At 46.4% G+C, this 19,824-nt stretch overlaps 1 protein-coding gene across 1 annotated transcript in view; it reads left to right on the top strand.

Moving 5' to 3' along the window:
* The first annotated feature begins 252 nt into the window (after positions 1-252).
* The window catches only part of TMEM120B (transmembrane protein 120B), a 42,972-nt gene continuing 23,400 nt past the window's right edge, over positions 253-19,824 (top strand). Inside the window, exons 1-2 of the mRNA XM_004753197.3 lie at positions 253-470; positions 19,622-19,740. Of these exons, the coding sequence (XP_004753254.1) occupies positions 402-470; positions 19,622-19,740 (188 nt within the window). The 5' untranslated portion in view covers positions 253-401. The remainder of the gene's footprint in view (positions 471-19,621; positions 19,741-19,824) is intronic.

Raw genomic sequence — 19,824 nt, 5'->3', positions numbered from 1 at the left:
ACACAATCTAAGTAAGATAAGCTCTGCAAATGCAGCTTGTGGACAAGCTCCCCAGCCTCATAGGAGAGACTGGAAGCGCAGGAGCATTCTCAAAGGGGCGGCAGCAGACACCTCCAAGCCGCGCCGAACTACAGCGCCCCCCATCCGGCGCGCGGGCGCGCGGGGGCGGAGCTGGGGAGGTGCGTGCGCATGCGCGGGGCCCTGCCTCCTGGCGAGGGGGTGGGGCGGGCGCTGGGGCGGGGGCTGTGACGTCAGGTGCGCGCGTGGCTCCGGCTGCGCAGGAACAGCTGGTGCCTCCGAAGGCGGCCGGCGGGCGGACGGGCTCCGGTGCTGGTGGCCGCCCGCGCCACGCTGCGGGAGCTGACGCCGCCGCCGCTGCCGCCGCCTCGCACCGCCGCACCATGTCCGGCCAGCTGGAGCGTTGCGAGCGCGAGTGGCACGAGCTGGAGGGAGAATTTCAGGAATTGCAGGTAGGGCCGGGCCACCTGGTCGCGCAACTGAGCTACCTGCGGTGCGGTGCCTTCCCCTTCCTGCCAACCCAGCCGGGGCGGTGGGGACCATCACGGTCCAGAGGGCTGCCCCTGGCTGGGCACTGGGGGCTGGTGGTCCGCGTGGGCCAGCACCCTCCTATCTCCCAGCACTTCAGTTCTTCATCCACTTGGGGCGCCCGGTGGAAGCTCCCCATTACCCCGCCTTCGCACCGACTCTTTGCTCCGCGCACCTCCTTCTCTGCAGAAAGTTGGTCTGTGGCTTCTGAGGGGAACTTCCAGATGTGTCATGTGGGGGAGGCCTGAGGGGACATATATGTGCTGGGACTCAGAACAGCCCAGCCCCCACCTACGCAGGGGTCTTTCCTAACCGCACCCCTGTCCACCTGCTTTTGGCAGCCCGACTTCTGTATTTTGGTGGAGCAGTGCTCTCTTCTGCAACTACATTTTGAGAGATGTGCTTGGGAGCCGTTCACCTTGAACCTCTAGGCTTTGCTCAGGGATTAGAGACCCCTGTTCTGCGTCTTTGGGACTCTGGTGTCTGTGCCCTCCTCTGTGCTGCTACTGCAGGCTGAGTTTGGCGTTGTGGATGGCATCTGTCACTTCTGACAGCTGCGTTGCCTCCCTCCGTGATAGAGGCTGCTCTCAGCTCTCACCCATCTGGCCCAGAACCTTATACGGAGTAGGGAGAGGGCAGATGTAAGAGAGGCCCCTTGAGAAAATGGCATTGCCCCTGTGGGGGCCTGGCAGGAAAAGCTGTCCCTGAAAGGAGGTTCAGACACGTCTCAGCTACCAACTCAGGTGGCTAGAGACGTCTCACACATGAAACCTTGGGGTTGGCCAAGAGGGACTCCGGGACCAGTTTTGGAGATGGGGCTTTTTCCTCTGCAGCTACTAGATTGTGCCTGTTTTCTCTGAAGTTGGGCTCTGTTTGCCCGAAACCATACTGCACAGCTCTGCCCCACTTCTTCCTGTCCCCGGCTGGAGCCATGACGTTTTCCCTGTCCATGTAGCTCTCATCTCCAGTTGACTGTCCTCTTACAGGGTCCAGAGGAGGGGAGAGGAGATTGTCTGTGATGGGTCTTCTGGACCTGAGGCAGTAGGCCCTGATGTTTAAAGAGGGGGTTGCTGCAGAGATGGAGCAGGAAGATGGGGGCGAGGGGTTTGTTTTAGGCATGAGCAGAGAATAAAGTATCCAGAACTGGTATGCCTTTCTTGGCCTGTGCGGCATGTGTGGGTTGGTGCCCTCTCCTTCAGGTCTGGGGCTTGGGGCCCACCCAGTTCTCAGGGGACTCGTCTGGCTCCAGTCCCGTCGAGAAGATTCAGCTGCTTCCTAACACTTTGCCCTACTGGGCTCTTGGGTCAAATTCAGCTGTGAAGCCATGGAAGGGATGTTAGGGTCGGGAGTGGGAGAAGAGTTTTACCGTGTGGAGCTTTCGTTCCTGAATTCCTTTCCCTTGCCCTGCCTTACACTAGGAGGAGGAGTTGTCTTAACACTTCAGAGCCATGCAATTAATGCAATCAACAGCAATTAGCTAGCTAGTCTTGGCAGGCAGAGCTCGCAAAGGAGACATTGGATTTGTTGTTGTGTTCTTACTTGGTTCAGGTATGTGAGAGACAGAGAAGAACTGGGAATTCTGGAGTTTGTCCCCTGGTGCACAGCGAGGGCTGGAGGACAGCTGACTGTGGGGAAACTGAGGTGTCCGTTACTCAGTTCTTCAGCAGTGGGGGAACTGGAATGGACTGGGCCTATGGGGAGGAGGGACTCTGCTGGCCTCAGGGTTTAGTGGACAACTCCTGGGTCAGAGGACAGTGATGGATGGAAGGCCACAGAGTCCCCCGTGTATCAAGGTCATAGATATTGTCTGTATCTTCATAGATGAAGAAACTAAAACTTGAGAATCTAATTCACTCAACTGGGGTCACACAGCTCTTGAGAGGTAAAGCTGCCTTTAGAACTTAGTAGTCTGAATGCTTATTTTGGATGTCTGTCATTGTGCTGGTAGGTCTCACTCTCTCTTCTCACTTCCACATCCCCCCATAATAAATATGAGAGCTTTGAACTCCTGAGATGAAAGTTTCTGGGATATGTGTATAATAAGTAGGGTATATGTCATTGGGTATGTGTTGGACAGACTTTCAGATATGAGACATTTATTGGGGGGCAAGGAGGTCACAACAGGGAGGCAGGTGAACAAATTGGAACTAAAAGGAAGGATTAATTTTTTTTTTTTTTACCAGAAAATTCCTGTGTATCTTAATTTTCCTACATCTGCCTCTGAATCTGGGATTTGTGGGTTTCATGTTTGTATCTCTCTGATTCTTTCTTGGGGTCATAGCTAATGTCTGTGTTTCACCTCTTCTTCCCTTTTTCAAATGAATAGAGGAAAGAGGAAACCTAATTGTCAGACCACAGAGGATTCAAAATGTCTTTGGAATCCCCTCACCGCAAAAGTCATACTCTCTGGGACTTTCTAGAGGAAAGGATCTGTTCTCTTTGGACTGATTTGTATCTGCCAGGGCCTCACTAGACTCAGGGGCAAGGTCAAGTGGCTATGGGAACTTTGGTTTTGGCTGGCTGGGGTTTCATCCATGCTGGTGAATTGAGCATCAGTCTGAGACCAGCACATGTTTGGCCCTGTGGCCTGTGGTGTGACCACAGAAGGTCACTTACAGACACTGTGGCAGGTGATTTAATAAGCATTTCCTGACTTGCATCACTGGAAACCTGACCCCATCCCTCCCCATCCAGGAAGGAGGTGGCCCGAAGAGGCTGTTCCCTAAATCTGACCTTATAGAAATGCAGGGACCTAGTAGGCCACTGTAAAGATTTTGGCTTTTCCTACCAATGAAACAGGCATCTCTCTGGCTGCTGTGTATACAATAGACATGAGAGGGACAGGGTAGAAGCAAGAAGGTCAGTATTATTTTATGAAAACCTTAAGAAAGTGATCCTGTTGTCCCATTTTACAGAGGGAAAATCATATACCTAAAGTCACATGTCTTGTAAGTACTAGAGTCAGGATTCAAACCCAGGCTGTTGAATGTCAGGGTCTATACTCTTAACCACTGCTTCAGGCAGGTCTGTGCCCTGGGCACACTTTTGTAGGCTTTTCTCTTCCATCTTGCGTTGCCTTATGGGTCTCTTTCTTTAGAAGTGCTTTGTGTGGAAAGCCCCTGGACAGGGAGTCACAGTTCCTGGGTTCAGGCCTGAGGCCTGTGCCTGTCTAGTATCTGACCTTTACCAAGCCATCACTCTGAGCTCGAGTTTCTTTATCTACAAAACAAAGACTGACAATAATAACGGTAAGAGCTAACTGTAGGGTACATGGATCCTTCCATTTAATCTAAATGACCAACCCTGCTTTAGACTGAGGCTAAGAGATATTAACTAACTTGAAAGTCATGGAATTTTGGAATTTGAACCCAGGTCTGCTGTGTTTGTCAGATATTTTGGGGGTTCCTCACACTGTGGGCTCCCAAAATATCTTGAGACCCTTGGCTCTCCAAAGAAGCTTTTGAACTTGTGGGGCCTCATTTCATTCGTGCATTACTTTATATGTGCTCTCTCTTTATATATAATGTATATGTAGTAAAGCACTGAAATATATATAAATATGTATACACACACACACACACACACACACACACATGTGTAATACATTAGTCAGGATTCTTAGTTGCAAGTGACAGAAACCCCATTCAGCTGGCTTTAAGCCAAAAAAGGAATTTATTGGCTCATGTATTGGGAAGTCCAGTGACAAATGGCTTTAGGCCAGGCTAGGTCCAGGGGCTCCAATGATGTCTCTGTGTGTATGTGTGTCTCCCTGTTACTTCTTCTTCTTCTTCTTTTTTTTTTTTTTTTTTTAGATTTTATTTATTTTTTTATTTTAGAGAGAGATGCGTGTGCATTCGCAAGTGTGTGGAGGAACAGAGGAAGAGGGACAAGCAGACTCCATGCTGAGGGTACAGCCCGAGGTGGGGCTCGATCCCACAACCCCGAGATCGTGACCCTAACTGAAGCAAAGGGTTGGACGCATAACCAAATAGCCACCCAGGCACCCCCTCTCTGTGTCTTCTGTATCAGCCTTATGCTCAGGCAGTCTCTCTCATGTTGCGGCAAAGAGGTGCACTGGCCACCCCCCCTGACATCTCCCAAACTCAGCAAATCTGGCCAAAACAGAGCGACTTTTCCTTGGTAATTCCCACAGGAGTCCCACACAAACCATACGAAGGAAGAGTGAGGGAGATCCAGATAGACCTATAAAGGAAAATGAAAATACTGGTAGTAAGAAAAGAGAGACGGATGCTGGACAGGCATCTTTTGTGGGGGGTCATAGAAGTAGTTTATGTCTGTCATTCCCAGACTGTGTCAAGGCACCCCCGAGGACCTGCATTAAGCTCCCAGGGACACCATGGGATGTTTTTAGTTTTCAAGGGAAACACAGTGACATCTGTCCTACAACGCTTAAACTGCTAACTTGGGGTAGTTCACGCTTACACGTTAGGTCACATTTTTCTGATGATGGCATATCTTTGTAAAGTTAGGTTTTTAGTCATCTGTGATTAAAATCAAGTACGGTGTATGGGGCGCCTGGGTGGCTCAGTGGGTGAAAGCCTCTGCCTTTGGCTCAGGTCATGATCTTGGGTTCCTGGGATCGAGTCCCGCATCGGGCTCTCTGCTCAGCAGGGAGCCTGCTTCCCCCTCTCTGTCTCTGCCTACTTGTGATCTTTGTCAAATAAATAAATAAAATCTTAAAAAAAAATCAAGTACTGTGTGAAAATTCGTGTGAAAAAAGAAAGGAGGAGTGACAGAGTCCAATCTCATTCCACGGTCTGAGAATTTGTGCCGAGCCCAATAGCCTCACACATTCCATTAGTAAATAATTTTGGTTATTTCAGAGTGAAATAAAAATGTTTCTGTCCATTTCTGCGTATTTTTCTCCCCCACCCCCAAAGGCTACTAAGTTGTTAGGACATAAATACTTCTCAATCATTTGGCCTGGAGACTATGGGAAGTGTACTGAGACCCAAAGGGCATGGTGAACCAGCAGTTTGTGAACCTTTGTTGTATGTCCTGATTGTGGTGGCGTTTACACAATTGTATATATTTGCCAGATTTCCTTTAGTTGTACACCTGAAAATTGTTGGACTGGTATGTACATTATACATTAATAAAACTGATTTTATAAAAGTAAGCCAGTATATGGCCTGTTACATAAAACTCATCTCAGGACCCCTTCACAGCTGAGGAAACTTCAAGGAACTTATATGACTTACCTAAGAAGCGACAACTCTGGGATGAAGAGTTAGGTTATCTTGCCTCCCAAATGTCTGACACCGCTGTCTAATACCTGCACTTACCGCTCCTGTAAGGCATCACCAATCAATCCTGGCCCATGACTCAGAGTTCTTTCTAATACAGAACTGATGTCATTTTGGTGAAGTCAACTTGCCGTCCTTAGTGGTGTTTTCATGGTGATGAGTCTTAGTGAAGTGTACTCAGCATCAAGAAATCTTCATTTGATCTTGATTCCTTGGAAGGAGAACTATATAAATGTAATCTCTCAAAAACTTCTGATGGGGCGCCTGGGTGGCCCAGTGGGTTAAGCTGCTGCCTTCTGCTCGGGTCACGATCTCAGGGTCCTGGGATCGAGTCCCATATCGGGCTCTCTGCTCAGCAGGGAGCCTGCTTCCCCCTCTCTCTCTCTGCCTGCCTCTCTACCTACTTGTGATCTCTCTATATCAAATAAATAAATAAAATCTTAAAAAAAAAAACAAACTTCTGATAGAAACACAGCTATCAGACACCACATTTTGCTGGTGGCCATGCCTCAGTTGCAACCTACCGGGTTGCCCACCAACTTTGCGATGCTTCTGGGCCGAACCCCTGTCTGAAAATGCTGTGAGATTCCATTGCTGACAATTCTTGCAGTAAATGTGGACTCAGGTTCTGGATCTTATGATGTAGCCAAGTTGTGTTAAGCAGGCATTTCCAGATTTCCACAGCCATGCTGAGACCTGGCGTCATTAACCTCCTCTTCCCACCGGGGCAGAGCTTGGGGCCTCAGAGAACAGGAGAGGCAGCAGATTGCCCAAGCCTCCAACAGAAACCTGCTTGTTTGTGTCTTCTGTGCGTGGTATAGAAGGATGGTAATTAGCTGTGTAGGAAAGGAGGTATCGGCATCCCAGCTCATAGAGCCAATGTTAGCGCTTCTCTCTCTCCCTCTCTTTTGATCCATCCTACATGTTTAGTTAGAAGTAATACAGATCTGGGGCACCTGGGTGGTTCAGTGGGTTAAAGCCTCTGCCTTCGGCTCAGGTCATGATCCCGGGGTCCTGGGATTGAGCCCCGCATCGGGCTCTCTGCTCAGCGGGGAGCCTGCTTTCCCCTCTCTCTCTGCCTGCCTCTCTGCCTACTTGTGATGTCTGTCTGTGAAATAAATAAATAAAATCTTTAAAAAAAGAAAAAAAGAAGTAATACATATCTGCAAAGTTAAATATTCAAGTGGAGATGTTCAGGAATTTTCAGAACACTTGTTTTTAACAGCTAAATACTGGAAACCTAATGTTCTTCCGAATGGATAATTCCACCGAGCATTCTTAGAATGAGGTATGATGAGCAGAATGAGGAAACTAGAGCTACATGTGTCAACCTGGATAAATGTTTTTTAAAAGAAGAGCAAGAGTGGAAAGTTGCAGAGACATATACACAGTATGACATGTGTGATAAAGTTAAACACATTCTAACCGATACTATGTATTGCTTGCTGATACATGCTTATGGAGTACAAGGGACTGATATGGGCCAGATTCAGAATAGTGGAGATCAGGCAGGGCCCTGATGAGAAGCAAATGACTCTTCCAGAAGGATCTCACTCAAAGGAGTTTTCTTGTTTTTGTTTAATTTTAGATTTTTAAATTTATTTATTTGACAGAGAGCGAGCCAGCAAGAGAGGGAATACAAGCAGGGGGAGTGGGACAGAGAAGCAGGCTTCCCACCAAGCAGGGAGCCTGATGTGGGGCTTGATCCCAGGACTCTGGGATCATGACTTGAGCCGAAGGCAGATGCTTAACGACTGAGCCACCCAGGCACCCCTCAAAGGAGTTTAAAGGAGGGACTATTTACAGAAGTGTGGCAGTTTAAGGGTGAGGCCTCTAGAGCTGGGGCCAGTCCTGTTCCTAAACGGGCAGAGGGAGGGGGGCATCACCAGAGTTTGGCCAAAGCTTGTTTCTGGGGAAGGACAGCACTGCAATGGTTGAAGGCTGCAGCAAACCAGAGGAGGCAGGAGGAACAAATACCCCAGCTTCTGTCTTCCTGCTATGCATCCCGTGGGCCAATCTCAAGTGGGAAGCAGGGTAACGGCATCCAGGAGATGCTGTCCATAGGGGTCAGCCTCCTTGGGCAGAGGGAAAGAATTGATCTGGGGCGAACATGGGGACAGAAATAGCCAGCAAATGGGTTCCCCTCTTTGGGGGCAGAGGATAGATACACCATCTCAAAAGAATACTTAGGGGGCCTTTAACTCTCTTTGTTAAACTGAGAGTGAGAATATGGGTGCTGATGTTTATTTTCTATCAATTTTATGATTTTCTTTTTTGTATGCCTGGAATATTTCACAATACAATGAGCAGGAGGCCAAAAAGTAACCCAACAGTACCAAAACGCTAATAAAGAAAAACAGCTCCGGGGTGCCTGGCTGGCTCAGTTGGAAGAGCCTGTGACTCTTGATCTTGGGTCACGAGTTCGAGCTCCATGTTGGGTGCAGGGATTACTTAAATAAAACTGAAAGAAAAGGGGGCACCTGGGTGGCTCAGTGGGTTGAGCCTCTGCCTTCGGCTCGGGTCGTGATCTCGGGGTCCTGGCGTCGGGCCCTGCGTTGGGCTCTCGGCTCAGTGGGGAGCCTGCTTCCTCCCCTCTCTCTCTCTGCCTGCTTCTCTGCCTACTTGTGATCTCTCTCTCTCTCTTTGTCAAACAAATAAATAAAATATTAAAATACAAACTAAAAGAAAAGAAAAAAGAAAGGCAGTTCTATAGGTTCAACGTCATTTACATGTGATTATGACCATGTAGATATTATTTACTGCAGAGTCGAGTAGTGAACCATGCTTTTTTTCTCTTTTGGAGATTTTAACTAAATTTATGTAGTTAGCATTTAATTCTTTACTGGCAGTGCTTATAATTATCCTTTTTTTTTTTTTAATTGCTTAAAGCTCCTTCCTTAGATATTCTGTCAAGTGTGTTTCTTTTCTTTGGCCTTGAACTAGACAAGTTAGGGGCTGGGGGCTTTGCTTTGTGCTCTCGAATGGAGTTTTTTCTTTCTTTCTTTTGCAGCTGCTTGTCTACTTTGGTGCCCCCAGCACTGGGGGTTATTTTTAGAGGTAGCAACTTGATGTGGGAGTCAATCACATTTAATAAGCTGGTACTCCCTGCACCGTGTGCAGAGAGCGGACTCCCAATGTTTGGTGTTTCCCGTGTTCCAATCCACTGCTGCCAAGTTTAGAAATTAAAATAGTGGTTTGGCAGTTTGTCATTTTCTTTAAAAGTTCAATGTACATTTACCATATGAACAGCAATTCCATTCCTAGGTATCTACCCAAGAGAAATGAAAATATGTCTACAACAAAGATTTGTACATATTCATGGAAGTATTATTTATAATAGCCAAAAAGTGGAAATAATTGGAATGCCCGATAACAGGTGAATGTATTAACAAAGTGTGATGCATCTATACTAAATTTTTATTGTTAAGTAGCCATAAGAACATAGTAATACATGCTTCCCCCGCTACTATCCGAAAGTACCACCTTCCAGGGAAACCTTTCATAAGCCAGAATGGCGTAAAGCAAAGAGTATCCCCTGCTTCCCGAAAGTTTGAGTTACACCACTGCTTTTTTGAAAGACCTCCATTAATACCTGTTTTTGCTAACCAAAAGAGATCCAAGGAGGATTCTCACTTCTATAAAAAAAAGCCATTGATCTACTAATGGCGGTCTTTCGTAAAAGCAAAATGGCATCACGTGAACTTTCAGAAAGCGGGAACACTTGTGTATGCTACAACATGAATAAACCTCAGAAACAGGAGTGTTTTTGCTGAGTGAAAGAAGCCAGACCCCACACACAAACTGTGTGACTCCATTTATGTGAACTATTCAGAAAAGACAAATCTGTAGAGACAGAAGGTAGGGTAGGGGTTGCCAGGGGCCAGAGGGAGGAGGGAGCGCTGTCATGGACGCGAGGGATCTCACTGGGTGGTGTAATGTCCTAAAATGATGTGGTAATAGTTGCATAACTTGGCAGATATATAAGCATCATTGAATTGTACACATAAAATTAGTGAATTAGGGGCACCTGGGTGACTCAGTGTTAAAGCCGCTGCCTTCGGCTCAGGTCATGATCTCGGGGTCCTGGGATCGAGCCACGCTTCCGGGCTCTCTGCTCAGCAGGGAGCCTGCTTCCCCCTCTCTCTCTGCCTGCCTCTCTGCCTACTTGTGATCCCTGTCTGTCAAATAAATAAATAAAATCTTTTTAAGAAAATGAGTGAATTACACAGAAAATATATGTGAATTACACCTCAAAATTGTTAAAAAATGATGGCTAAGGTTTTTGGTTTGTAGAAAAAACACCCAGTTTGATTGTTCAAAGATCTACATTTTTAGGTGTCTGCTTAGTTACTGGCTTGGTGAAGGATTCGTTCGACGAGGCTCCAAGTCCTTGTTTTTGGTGTCTTTAGGATGATAGCACCCAGGGCCAGAGTTTGGTAATAATGAGTCCAAGATTTGTGGCTTCTCTTCTTATTTTGTGTGGCTAACTTTGCCTAGAAGGAGAACTCTGAGCTTTGGCATTTTAATCTAGATTCTGACACTTGCCTTTGAAATAAAGACATTCAATCCAAACTGGCAAAACCAATCAGAATAAAACAGCATTGCTTTATTGATGTAGTTGGGAAGTCAGAGGCGCACCAGCTGCAGGTACGAGTTGATCCAGGGGCTCAAATGGAGCCACCTGGGCTCAGCCTTCATCTGCCCCTCTGCCCCGTTTTCCCGTCATTTGGATTCATGTTCAAGCAAGACAGCTCCATTAGCTCTGGGCTCACACAAGCTCTTCCTCCTTCAGACTAGTGGAAAAAGAGCCGCTTTTTTTAAGCAGTTCTGGTAGAAGCTACCCCCACCCCCACCCCAGCTAAGATTTGTGGGTTTTGAATGCCTGTCCCTGAATCAGCCAATTGGGTCCTGAGGCTGATATTCTGATTGGCCAGGCCCAGATCACATGCCCTGGAACCTGGGGCAAGTTCAACCCCATTCCTAGCCAGATTTCAATAACTGAACATGGGGAGGGCTGGGTTTCCAAAGAAACTGTGGAGACATTAACCAGAAGGGGAATAGCTGCCTAGCTGGCAGAAACAATAGAAGGCTTCCATATGGTGACCAATTCCATTTGAGGCTACAGGTTCAAGGCCGACTGGATGAAAGCCAGGGCTAGATTGCTGCGGTGTGGCTCTTCCTGCTCCTGGAAGAAGCATTTCAAAACACAGGTTTGAGGGTCTTCTGGAGACACGCTCATGTGCAGAGGATAGCCGGGGATTCCGAGGGCGGGCAAGAATTGTATTCCCCACCCCACGGACAGTGCATTAAGAGACAGCAGTTGAGGAGGACTGGGTGGCTTAGTTGTTCAGAGTCTGCCTTTGGCTCGGGTCATGATCCTGGCGTCCTGAGATGGAGCCCTGCATTGGAGACTCTCTGCTCTGTGGGAAGCCTGCTTCTCCCTCTCCCACTCCCCCTGCTTGTGTTCCCTCTCTCGCTGTGTGTCTGTCAAATAAATAAATAAATCTTTAAAAAAAAGAGAGAGAGAGAGAGAGAGCTGTTGTAAAATGGTGCAGTTGCTGTGGAAAATGGTATGGTGGTTCCTAAAAAAAATATTAAATGTGGAATTACTATTTGATGTAGCAATCCACTTCTGGTTTTATACCCAAGAGAACTGAGAGCAGGGACTCCAAACAGATACTTATACACCCAAATGTTAATACTAACATTATTCACAACAGCCAAGATACGGAAGCAGCCCAAATGTCCATCAAATGATGAATGGATAAAGAAGGTGGGGTATGTATGTATGTGTATGTGTGTGTGTGTGTGTATAATGGAATATGATTCAGTCATAAAAGAGAATGAAATCTTGGCATTTGGAGCAACGTAGATGGAGCTAGAGGGTATTATGCTAAGCGAAATAAGTCAGAGAAAGACAAATACCATGTGATTTCACTCATATGTGGAATTTAAGAAACAAAACAAGCAAAGGGGAAAAAAGAGGCAAATCAAGAAACAAACTTAATTATAGAGAACAAACTGATCGTTGCCAGAGGAGAGGGGAGTGGGGAGATGGGTTAAATAGGTGATGGCAATTGAGGAGGGCACTTGTGATGAGCTTCGGGTGATGTATGGAAGGGTTGAATCACTATATTGTACACCTGAAACTAATATAACATTGTATGTTAACTGATTGGAATTAAAAAAAAAATGTGGTCACTTATCTCCCCTCACTCCCCCCAAAAGCTCTCTGCATTTTCCCCAAAATATGTATTTTTTAAAAATTTTATTTTTATTTTTTCTTTATTTTATTTTATTATTTATTTATTAACATATAATGTATTATTAGCCCCAGGGGTACAGGTCTGTGAATCATCAGGCTTACACACTTCACAGCACTCACCATAGCACATTCCCTCCCCAGTGTCCATAACCCAACCACCCACTCCCTACTCCCCACCTCCAGCAGCCCTCAGTTTGTTTTGTGAGACTAAGAGTCTCCTATGCTTTGTCTCCCTCCTGATCCCATCTTGTTTCATTTTTCTCCCTCCCGACCCCCCACAACTCCACCACCCTGCCTCTCAAATTCCTCATATCAGAGAGATCCTATGATAATTGTCTTTCTCTGATAGACTTATTTCGCTTAGCATAATACCCTCTAGTTCCACCCACCCAAAATATTTCTGAGAAGTCAGATATAGATTATGAAGAACTAGAAGGGTTCACATGTTGTATGATTCAATTAAACTATATTCTCTTCCGTTGGGTTTAAAAAAAAAAAAAAGACATTATCTATGGTTCTACGTATATGGAGTATCTGGAGGGTCAAATTCAGAGACAAAGTAGGATGGTGGTTTCCAGGGGCTGGGGAAATAGAAAATGGAGTTATTATTTAATGGATTTGGAGTTTCAGTTGCGATGATGAAAAAGTTCTAGAGATGGATGGTGGCGATGGTTTCACAGTGATGTGAACACATCTAATACCACCTAATTGTACACTTAAAATTATTATTATTTTTAAAGATTTTGTTTATTTGAGAGAGATGGAGAGAAAGAGAGAGACCATGAGTGGGAGGGGCAGAGGAAGAAGCAGATTCACTGCTGAACAGGGACCCCTATTTGGGGCTTGATCCCAGGACCCTGAGATCATGACCGGAGCCAAAGGCAGCCGCTTAACTGACTGAGCCACCCAGGTGCCCCTACACTTAAAATTATTAACATGCTGGGGCATCTGGGTGGCTCAGTGGATTAAGCCTCTGTCTTCGGCTCAGTCATGATCTCAGGGTCCTGGGATCGAGCCCCACATTGGGCTCTCTACTGAGCAGGGAGCCTGTTTCCCCTTCTTTCTCTGCCTGCCTCTCTGCCTACTTGTGGTCTCTGTCTGTCAAATAAATAAATAAAATATTTTTTAAAATTATTAAGATGCTAATATTATATGTATTTTATTAAAATCAGAAAAAATTTAGAAATTTTAAATTATTAAAACGGCAAATTTCATATGTATTTTACCACAGTTAAAGAGTGAGAATAGGAAGCAGCTGTCTGAAGAAAAGTTAGGATCCAAGAAATAATTGATAACCTTTCCTACTGCTTGTGGGACTGGTACGAGATGGAATCCACAGAGTCTGGGTGTGGGCAAGGAATGCCCCGGGAGTGGAGAGTATGTTACGTTGAGGGCCCTGTTTCTGACTCCCCCAACCCAACCCCACATTGTCCTCCTCCTAACTGACAAATCTTGAGTCTGGAACTGAAGACAAGATTGGTCCCAGATGTATGGTCTCCAATACAAGATCTCCCCTGGGGAGTGGCTCTAGCTAATGGCAGAGAGAAAGAACCAAAGGGGATCAGGAGTGACTCCATATGCAGGGGACAAAATAGTGGCAAGGCTCATGGACTTCCTATCCCCACCCAGTCTGATGCCTTAGGATTGAGCAGAAAGTATCACCAGCAGATTAGAGAAGTGCCTGTAGAAAAGTTGATGTCACTTAGTGCTGGTGAGGTGTTGACAATTGTCATAAGCTGTGGGTAGGAGTGTAAATTGGTACAGCCACTCTGTGGGCAGTTTGCCAAGATCTATTAAAACTAAAAACAAGGCTGTACACTCTGACCCAGTGATCCTTCTTCTCTTCCCTAGAGAGATGCTTGTGTGTGTGCCCAGGGAGGCAGTGCAAGGCTATTAGTCAATGTTGCATTGTTGGTTACAGGCAGAGACTGGAAACAACCTAAATAAATGTTTCAGCATTAGAACGGCTCCGCAAACGGTAGTATGTTCATAGCATGAAATATTGCCTAGCACTAAAAAGATTGAAGTACATCTCTACATTCTCATGTTGGTAGATCTTCAGGACATATTGTTGAACGATAAAAAGAAACATGTGGAATCATGTCCATATTCTGATATTGTTTATATATATTTATATTTTTAAAGATTTTATTTATTTATTTGACAGAGAAACAGCGAGAGAGGGAACACAAGTGGGGGTGGGGAGAGGGAGAAGCAGGCTTCCCACTGAGCAGGGAGCCCGATGCGGGGCTCGATCCCAGGACCCTGGGACTATGACCTGAACTGAAGGCAGATGCTTAACGACCGAGCTACCCAGGTGCCCCTGATACTGTATGTATGTGTGTGTGTGTGTGTGTGTGTGTATATATATATATATATTTTTTTAAGATTGTATTTATTTATTTGACAGAGATCACAAGTATGCAGAGAGGCAGGCAGAGAGAGAGAGAGGAAGGGAAGCAGGCTCCCCAACTGAGCAGAGAGTCAGATGCGGGGCTCAATCCCAGGACCCTGGGATCATGATCTGAGCCAAAGGCAGAGGCTTCAACCCACTGAGCCATCCAGGTGCCCCCCGTTAATATATTTTTAAAAATCAAAAGTATGGGGCACCTGGGTGGCTCAGTGGGTTAAGCCTCTGCCTTCAGCTCAGGTCATGATCTCAGGGTTCTGGGATCGAGTCCCACATCGGGCTCTCTGCTCAGCGGGAGCCTGCTTCCTCCTCTCTCTCTCTCTCTGCCTGCCTCTCTACCTATTTGTGATCTCTGTCTGTCAAATAAATAAAATTTAAAAAAAAATCAAAAGTATGTGCTAAGATATAAGCTAAGCTGCTATAACAAAGATATCCCCAAATTAAAAAAAAAAAAAAAAGGCTTAAATGAGATAGCATCTTCCTCATGTAACAGTCCAAAGGGAGGTGTGGTCCAGGGTAAATGATTTTCAGTTATGTGTGTTCATATGTATGAAACAACAATGATTACATTTTGCTCATGGAGTCTCTGGGTCGGGAGTTTAGACAGGGCATGAGGAGAATGTCTTGACTATGCTCTGTGATGTCGGAGATCTTAGCTGGGAAGACTGAATGGACGGGAGTAGCTTACTTGGCTGTGGCTGGAATCATCTGGTGGTTCTTTACCCACACACCTAGATGTCTGATCTGCAATGACGAGAATGTTCATATCATTTGGGACTGTTGGTCAGAGTGCCTACGTGTGACTTCTCTGTGTGGCTAGGATTTCCATACAACATGGTGGCCTCAGGGTAGTTGGACTGTTTGCTCTAAAGGTAGTGTTCCAGCAATAAGGCAGAAGCCACATGGGCTTCACGACTTTTTTTCTCAGAGCCTGTAGTGTTGCTCTTGCCATATTTTATTGGTCACACCAGCCACAAGCCTGTCTCTATTTAAGAGGAGGGAACAGAGATCCCACCTCTACGAGAGGCCTGCTAAAGGATGGTCGATCATGTTTTAACACCGTCACAGGCGCAAAGCTCGGTCACATGAGCTTGGCTTGGCTGAGGAAGGGACAGTGGGCTTTGCCATTGACATTACGAGGCTTCCATCTCTGGTTTCAAGGTAACTAACTGCACCTGTTGTCGCCCTATCCCTAGGGAAAGGGACAGCGGAGGACCAGCAGCTCCTTATAAAGGTGTGGTTCAGACATTACACACGTCACACCTACCTACCTCCCTGTGGCTAGCTCATCATCCTGCTGCTACACGTAGCTGCAGGAGAGGCTGAGAAATGTCTGTTACTGGACAGCCATGTGCCCAGCTACTACTCAGTGGGGTCCTGTTACTAAAGGAAGTAATAAGCATTAGGAACAATTTGGTTTTGCAACAGTGTGCATCTCTCATATGTATGTATATATATTTATGTGCATATATATAGGAATAGGTCTATATAGAACGTAGAAATGCCAGGCTACAGTCTGGAAGAATACATAGACAGAAGAAAGTGGTACCAGTAGTTACCTCTGGAGAAAGGGGGGAAGACGGAATGTGGGATATTCATAGCCGACTGTAGGCATAGCGGTAGTGTTTTAATTTTTAACAAGGATAATGTCTTCATGTTTTACTTAAGAAATTAAATATTAATTTAAACCCAGGAGAGCCTGGTGAGCATCTGGCTGCCTGATGTTGCAGTCTTGGTCTTATCTTTCCGTGGTGGGAACCCCACCCCACAGAGTGCCGGGAGTTAGCGGAGCCCTTTATCTTCCAGGAGCCTCAGCTGCTGTTGCGGAGGACTCCGGAGTCAGAGGCCCCACCTTCTCAAGGCCTCATACTTGGGATCTCTCTGCCCCCATCCTTCCTGTCCCTTTCTGGAGGGTTTCCTTTATTTATTTATTTATTTATTTATTTATTCATATTCATTCATTCATTCATTCCTGTCCCTTTCTGGAGGGTTTCCTTTATTACTAGCAGATTAGTTGAGCGTAGAGGGCCCCAGAATTCAAAAGGGAGTAAATCACAGCCTCCCACTCTCCAGAGTGCTTGTTAATTACAGATAGGAAGCTGGTCACTGTGAATGGAGAACGCAGTGGGCAGCATGCAATCAAAGTTAGCATCACAGACACTGTCCCTCCTGATAGGAGAAACGGAGGGCACAGCATCACTTTAATGGTATTTCTGTCCCAAAAGCATAACCAAAATTGGCTCACAAGGAAATATCTGACAAATCCAAATGGAGGGACATTCTTCCGAACAACTGGACTGAACCCTTGAAAAATGTCCATGTCATGGGTTGCCTGGGTTAAGCCAAAGGGTTAAGCCTCTGCCTTCGGCTCAGGTTATGGTCTCAGGGTCCTGGGATCAAGCCCCGAATCGGGCTCCCTGCTTGGCAGGGAGTCTGCTTCCTCCACTCTCTCTCTCTCTCTCTGCCTGCCTCTCTGCCTACTTGTGATCTCTCTCTCTGTGTCAAGTTAAAAAAAAAAAAAAGTCCATGTCATGAAAGACAAAGTTGAGGGGTGCCTGGGTGGCTCAGTCATTAAGTGTCTGCTTTCAGCTCAGGTCATGATCCCAGGATTCTGGGATTGAGCCCCGCATCAGGTTCCCTGCTCAGCGGGAAGCCTGCTTCTCCCTCTCCTTCTCCCCCTGCTTGTGTTCCCTCTCTTGCTGTGTCTGTCTCTGTCAAATAAATAACTAAAATCTTAAAAAAAAAAAAAAAGCAAAGTTGAGGAACTATTAAAGGAACCGAAAGAGATGCGATGATTTGATCATTGTACTATGGATATATGAGAGAATGTTGAGGGTTTTGTTTTTGTTTTTGTCAAGATTTTATTTAATATGAGAGAGAGAGAGAGTGAGCAGGAGTGGATAGAGCATCAGAGGGAGAGGGAGCGGCTGGGAGCCCAACTGGTAGCTCATTCCCAGGACCCCAGGATCATGACCTGAGCCTAAGGCAGATGCGTCACCAACGGAGCCACCCAGGAACCCCGAGAATGCCACATTCTTAGGAAATGGGTGCTGTGAAGTGTTTAAGAGTAAAGAAGCATGTTGTCTACGACCAACGGTTTAGGAAGGAGTAGGCAAACTTTTTTTTTGGCAGAAAGGCTAGGTAATGAGGATCCTAGATTTTGGCGGGCCATATGGTCTATGTCACAGCTACTCGCTGAGCTGCATATCCTCGGCCATACGCAGACGAGCGGGTGTGGCTGTGCTCCAATGAAGTTTATTTACGGATTCCGAAATTTCAACTTCGTGGACTTCTCATGCGTCCTGAAATATTCTTTTGATTTTTTTCCCCCCAACCAGGCAAAAACCATTCCTAGCTTACTGCATGCAAAGTCTGGTGGCTGGAGATCTGGCCTGTGGATTGTAGTTCACTGTTGCCTGATATAGACCAAGAAAACACACACACACGATAAAGCAAGTATGTATGGCCTAACGCCAACAGTTCGTGAATCCGGGTGAAGGGTAGGGGGGAGGTTCTTTGTATTCCTACAATTCTTTAGCAAGAATTTGAATTCGAATTCTTTAGCAAGAAGGTTGAAAGTATTTAAAAAGAGAAAGTCAGGGGTGCCTGGGTGGCTCAGTGGGGTGAAGCCTCTTCCTTCAGCTCAGGTCATGATCTCGGGGTCCTAGGATCGAGCCCCGCGTTGGGCCCTCTGCTCAGTGGGGAGCCTGCTTCCTCCTGTCTCTCTCTGCCTGCCTCTCTGCCTACTTGTGATCTGTCTGTCAAATAAATAAAAAATCTTTAAAATAAATAAATAAATAAAAAGAGAAAGTTATGTAAAAGACATGATTTTCCTCTCCGGGGACCCAGGAAGGAGAGACTGAGGGTGCTGTGTGAATTCAGGGGACAGGCTCTCTCACATCGGGTTCAGGGGAGACTTGCTCACAGTGTTCTTTGATGTTGCTCCTAATTGTTACGTGTTCACTTCATTGCCTTCATTTTTTATTTTCTGTCTTGACTGTCCTATCTAGAGACCCCGCTTGGCAGGTATCTGGAGACCCCGTTTAGGCTCTGGCCTCATCCTTTGACTACCCCCTTTTTCTCTCCCTTGGTAAATACATTTCTCCCCACCCAAGAAAACAGACACTTTAAATATGTTCCTTGGGTTATTGTTTTTAATTTCATGGTCCCTGTCCCTCATATTGTTTCCTCCAAATTGTTGGTGCTTGTCTTAGATTATCAGAACACTGGGGGGAAGGGCTTGTTTCTGAGCATATGGCGGAATGTTGGGGGAGTTGTGCTGGGGCAGCAAGATTGAGAAGTTAATGTGTTCATTCCCCTTGCCTTGAGGTGAAGTCTCTTGTATTTCCCCAGGCCTTGCGGTCCTGAGTGGTTATTTCCTGAGCCTGGGGTAGGGAGGGCTGGCTCTAAGGGAAGAGGTGTGTCCTTTTCTTATTTGGCTTAGCAAAAGCTCTCTTCATTGCCAGGATCAGAAACCCAACTCAGACTGGCCTAAGTGAAAAGGAGTCTCTGCGTCATATCATCAAGAGCATTACATTTCAGACCTGGTTAGATCTGAGGGCTCAGTTGATGGTGAGAATTCTGTCTCGAACTGCATTGCAATTCTGTTTTCCTGTTTGGCTTCATTGGCTCAGCAGCCCCGGGTGTACTTTCTCCCAGATTAGCAAACCCAGAAGAAGGAGGGTGTTTCTAAACCAATACTTCTAAACCAGAGTCCCAGGGCTGCCTCTCATTGGCCCAGCTTGAGCCATGTGTCTGCTGCCTCTGAACCAATCAGTGGCTAGGGCATTGGAGGATACTGATTGGCCAGGCCTGGATCACATGACTGCTGTTGATGCGGAGACTCTTGACTCCTGGACCAAGTAGAGGTTGACAAGAGTTTGCTTCTCAGAGGCATAGTTGGCTGCTGTTGCTATTATTTCCTACGGGGGTAGGAAAAAACCACGAGTTCCTTACAGAAGTGCTGTGCCGTGCTGCATTCCCCAATTCCCATCCTAGTTGTCTAAGCCACCTCTCTGATCGTAGTAGTTGTATCATCTTAGCTCTCAAACCTACTTCCACGGTCATGTCCGGTTGTGCAAAACCACCCACTTACACTCCCATACACTCTGCTCGGGCCCCTCCATCCCTCAGGAGACCCACAGGATCTACAAGCAGAAGCTGGAGGAGCTGACCTCGCTCCAGACTTTGTGTAGTGGCTCCATCAACAAGCAGAAGACGCGCCTGAAGGACTTGAAGCACACACTCCAGAGGTAGGCGAGGCTGAGCTCCTCGGGTTTTATGGGACAGAAACCCAGCTCAAAGCTGGCTGAAGCAGAGAATGGAAATTTTAATGG

Source organism: Mustela putorius, unplaced genomic scaffold, assembly GCF_011764305.1.
Source record: "Mustela putorius furo isolate JIRA1106 unplaced genomic scaffold, ASM1176430v1.1 tig00537248_pilon_pilon_pilon, whole genome shotgun sequence".
NCBI lineage: Eukaryota > Metazoa > Chordata > Mammalia > Carnivora > Mustelidae > Mustela > Mustela putorius.
Note: the sequence above shows the minus strand (reverse complement) of the source record. Positions and strands in the feature narration are given on the sequence as shown.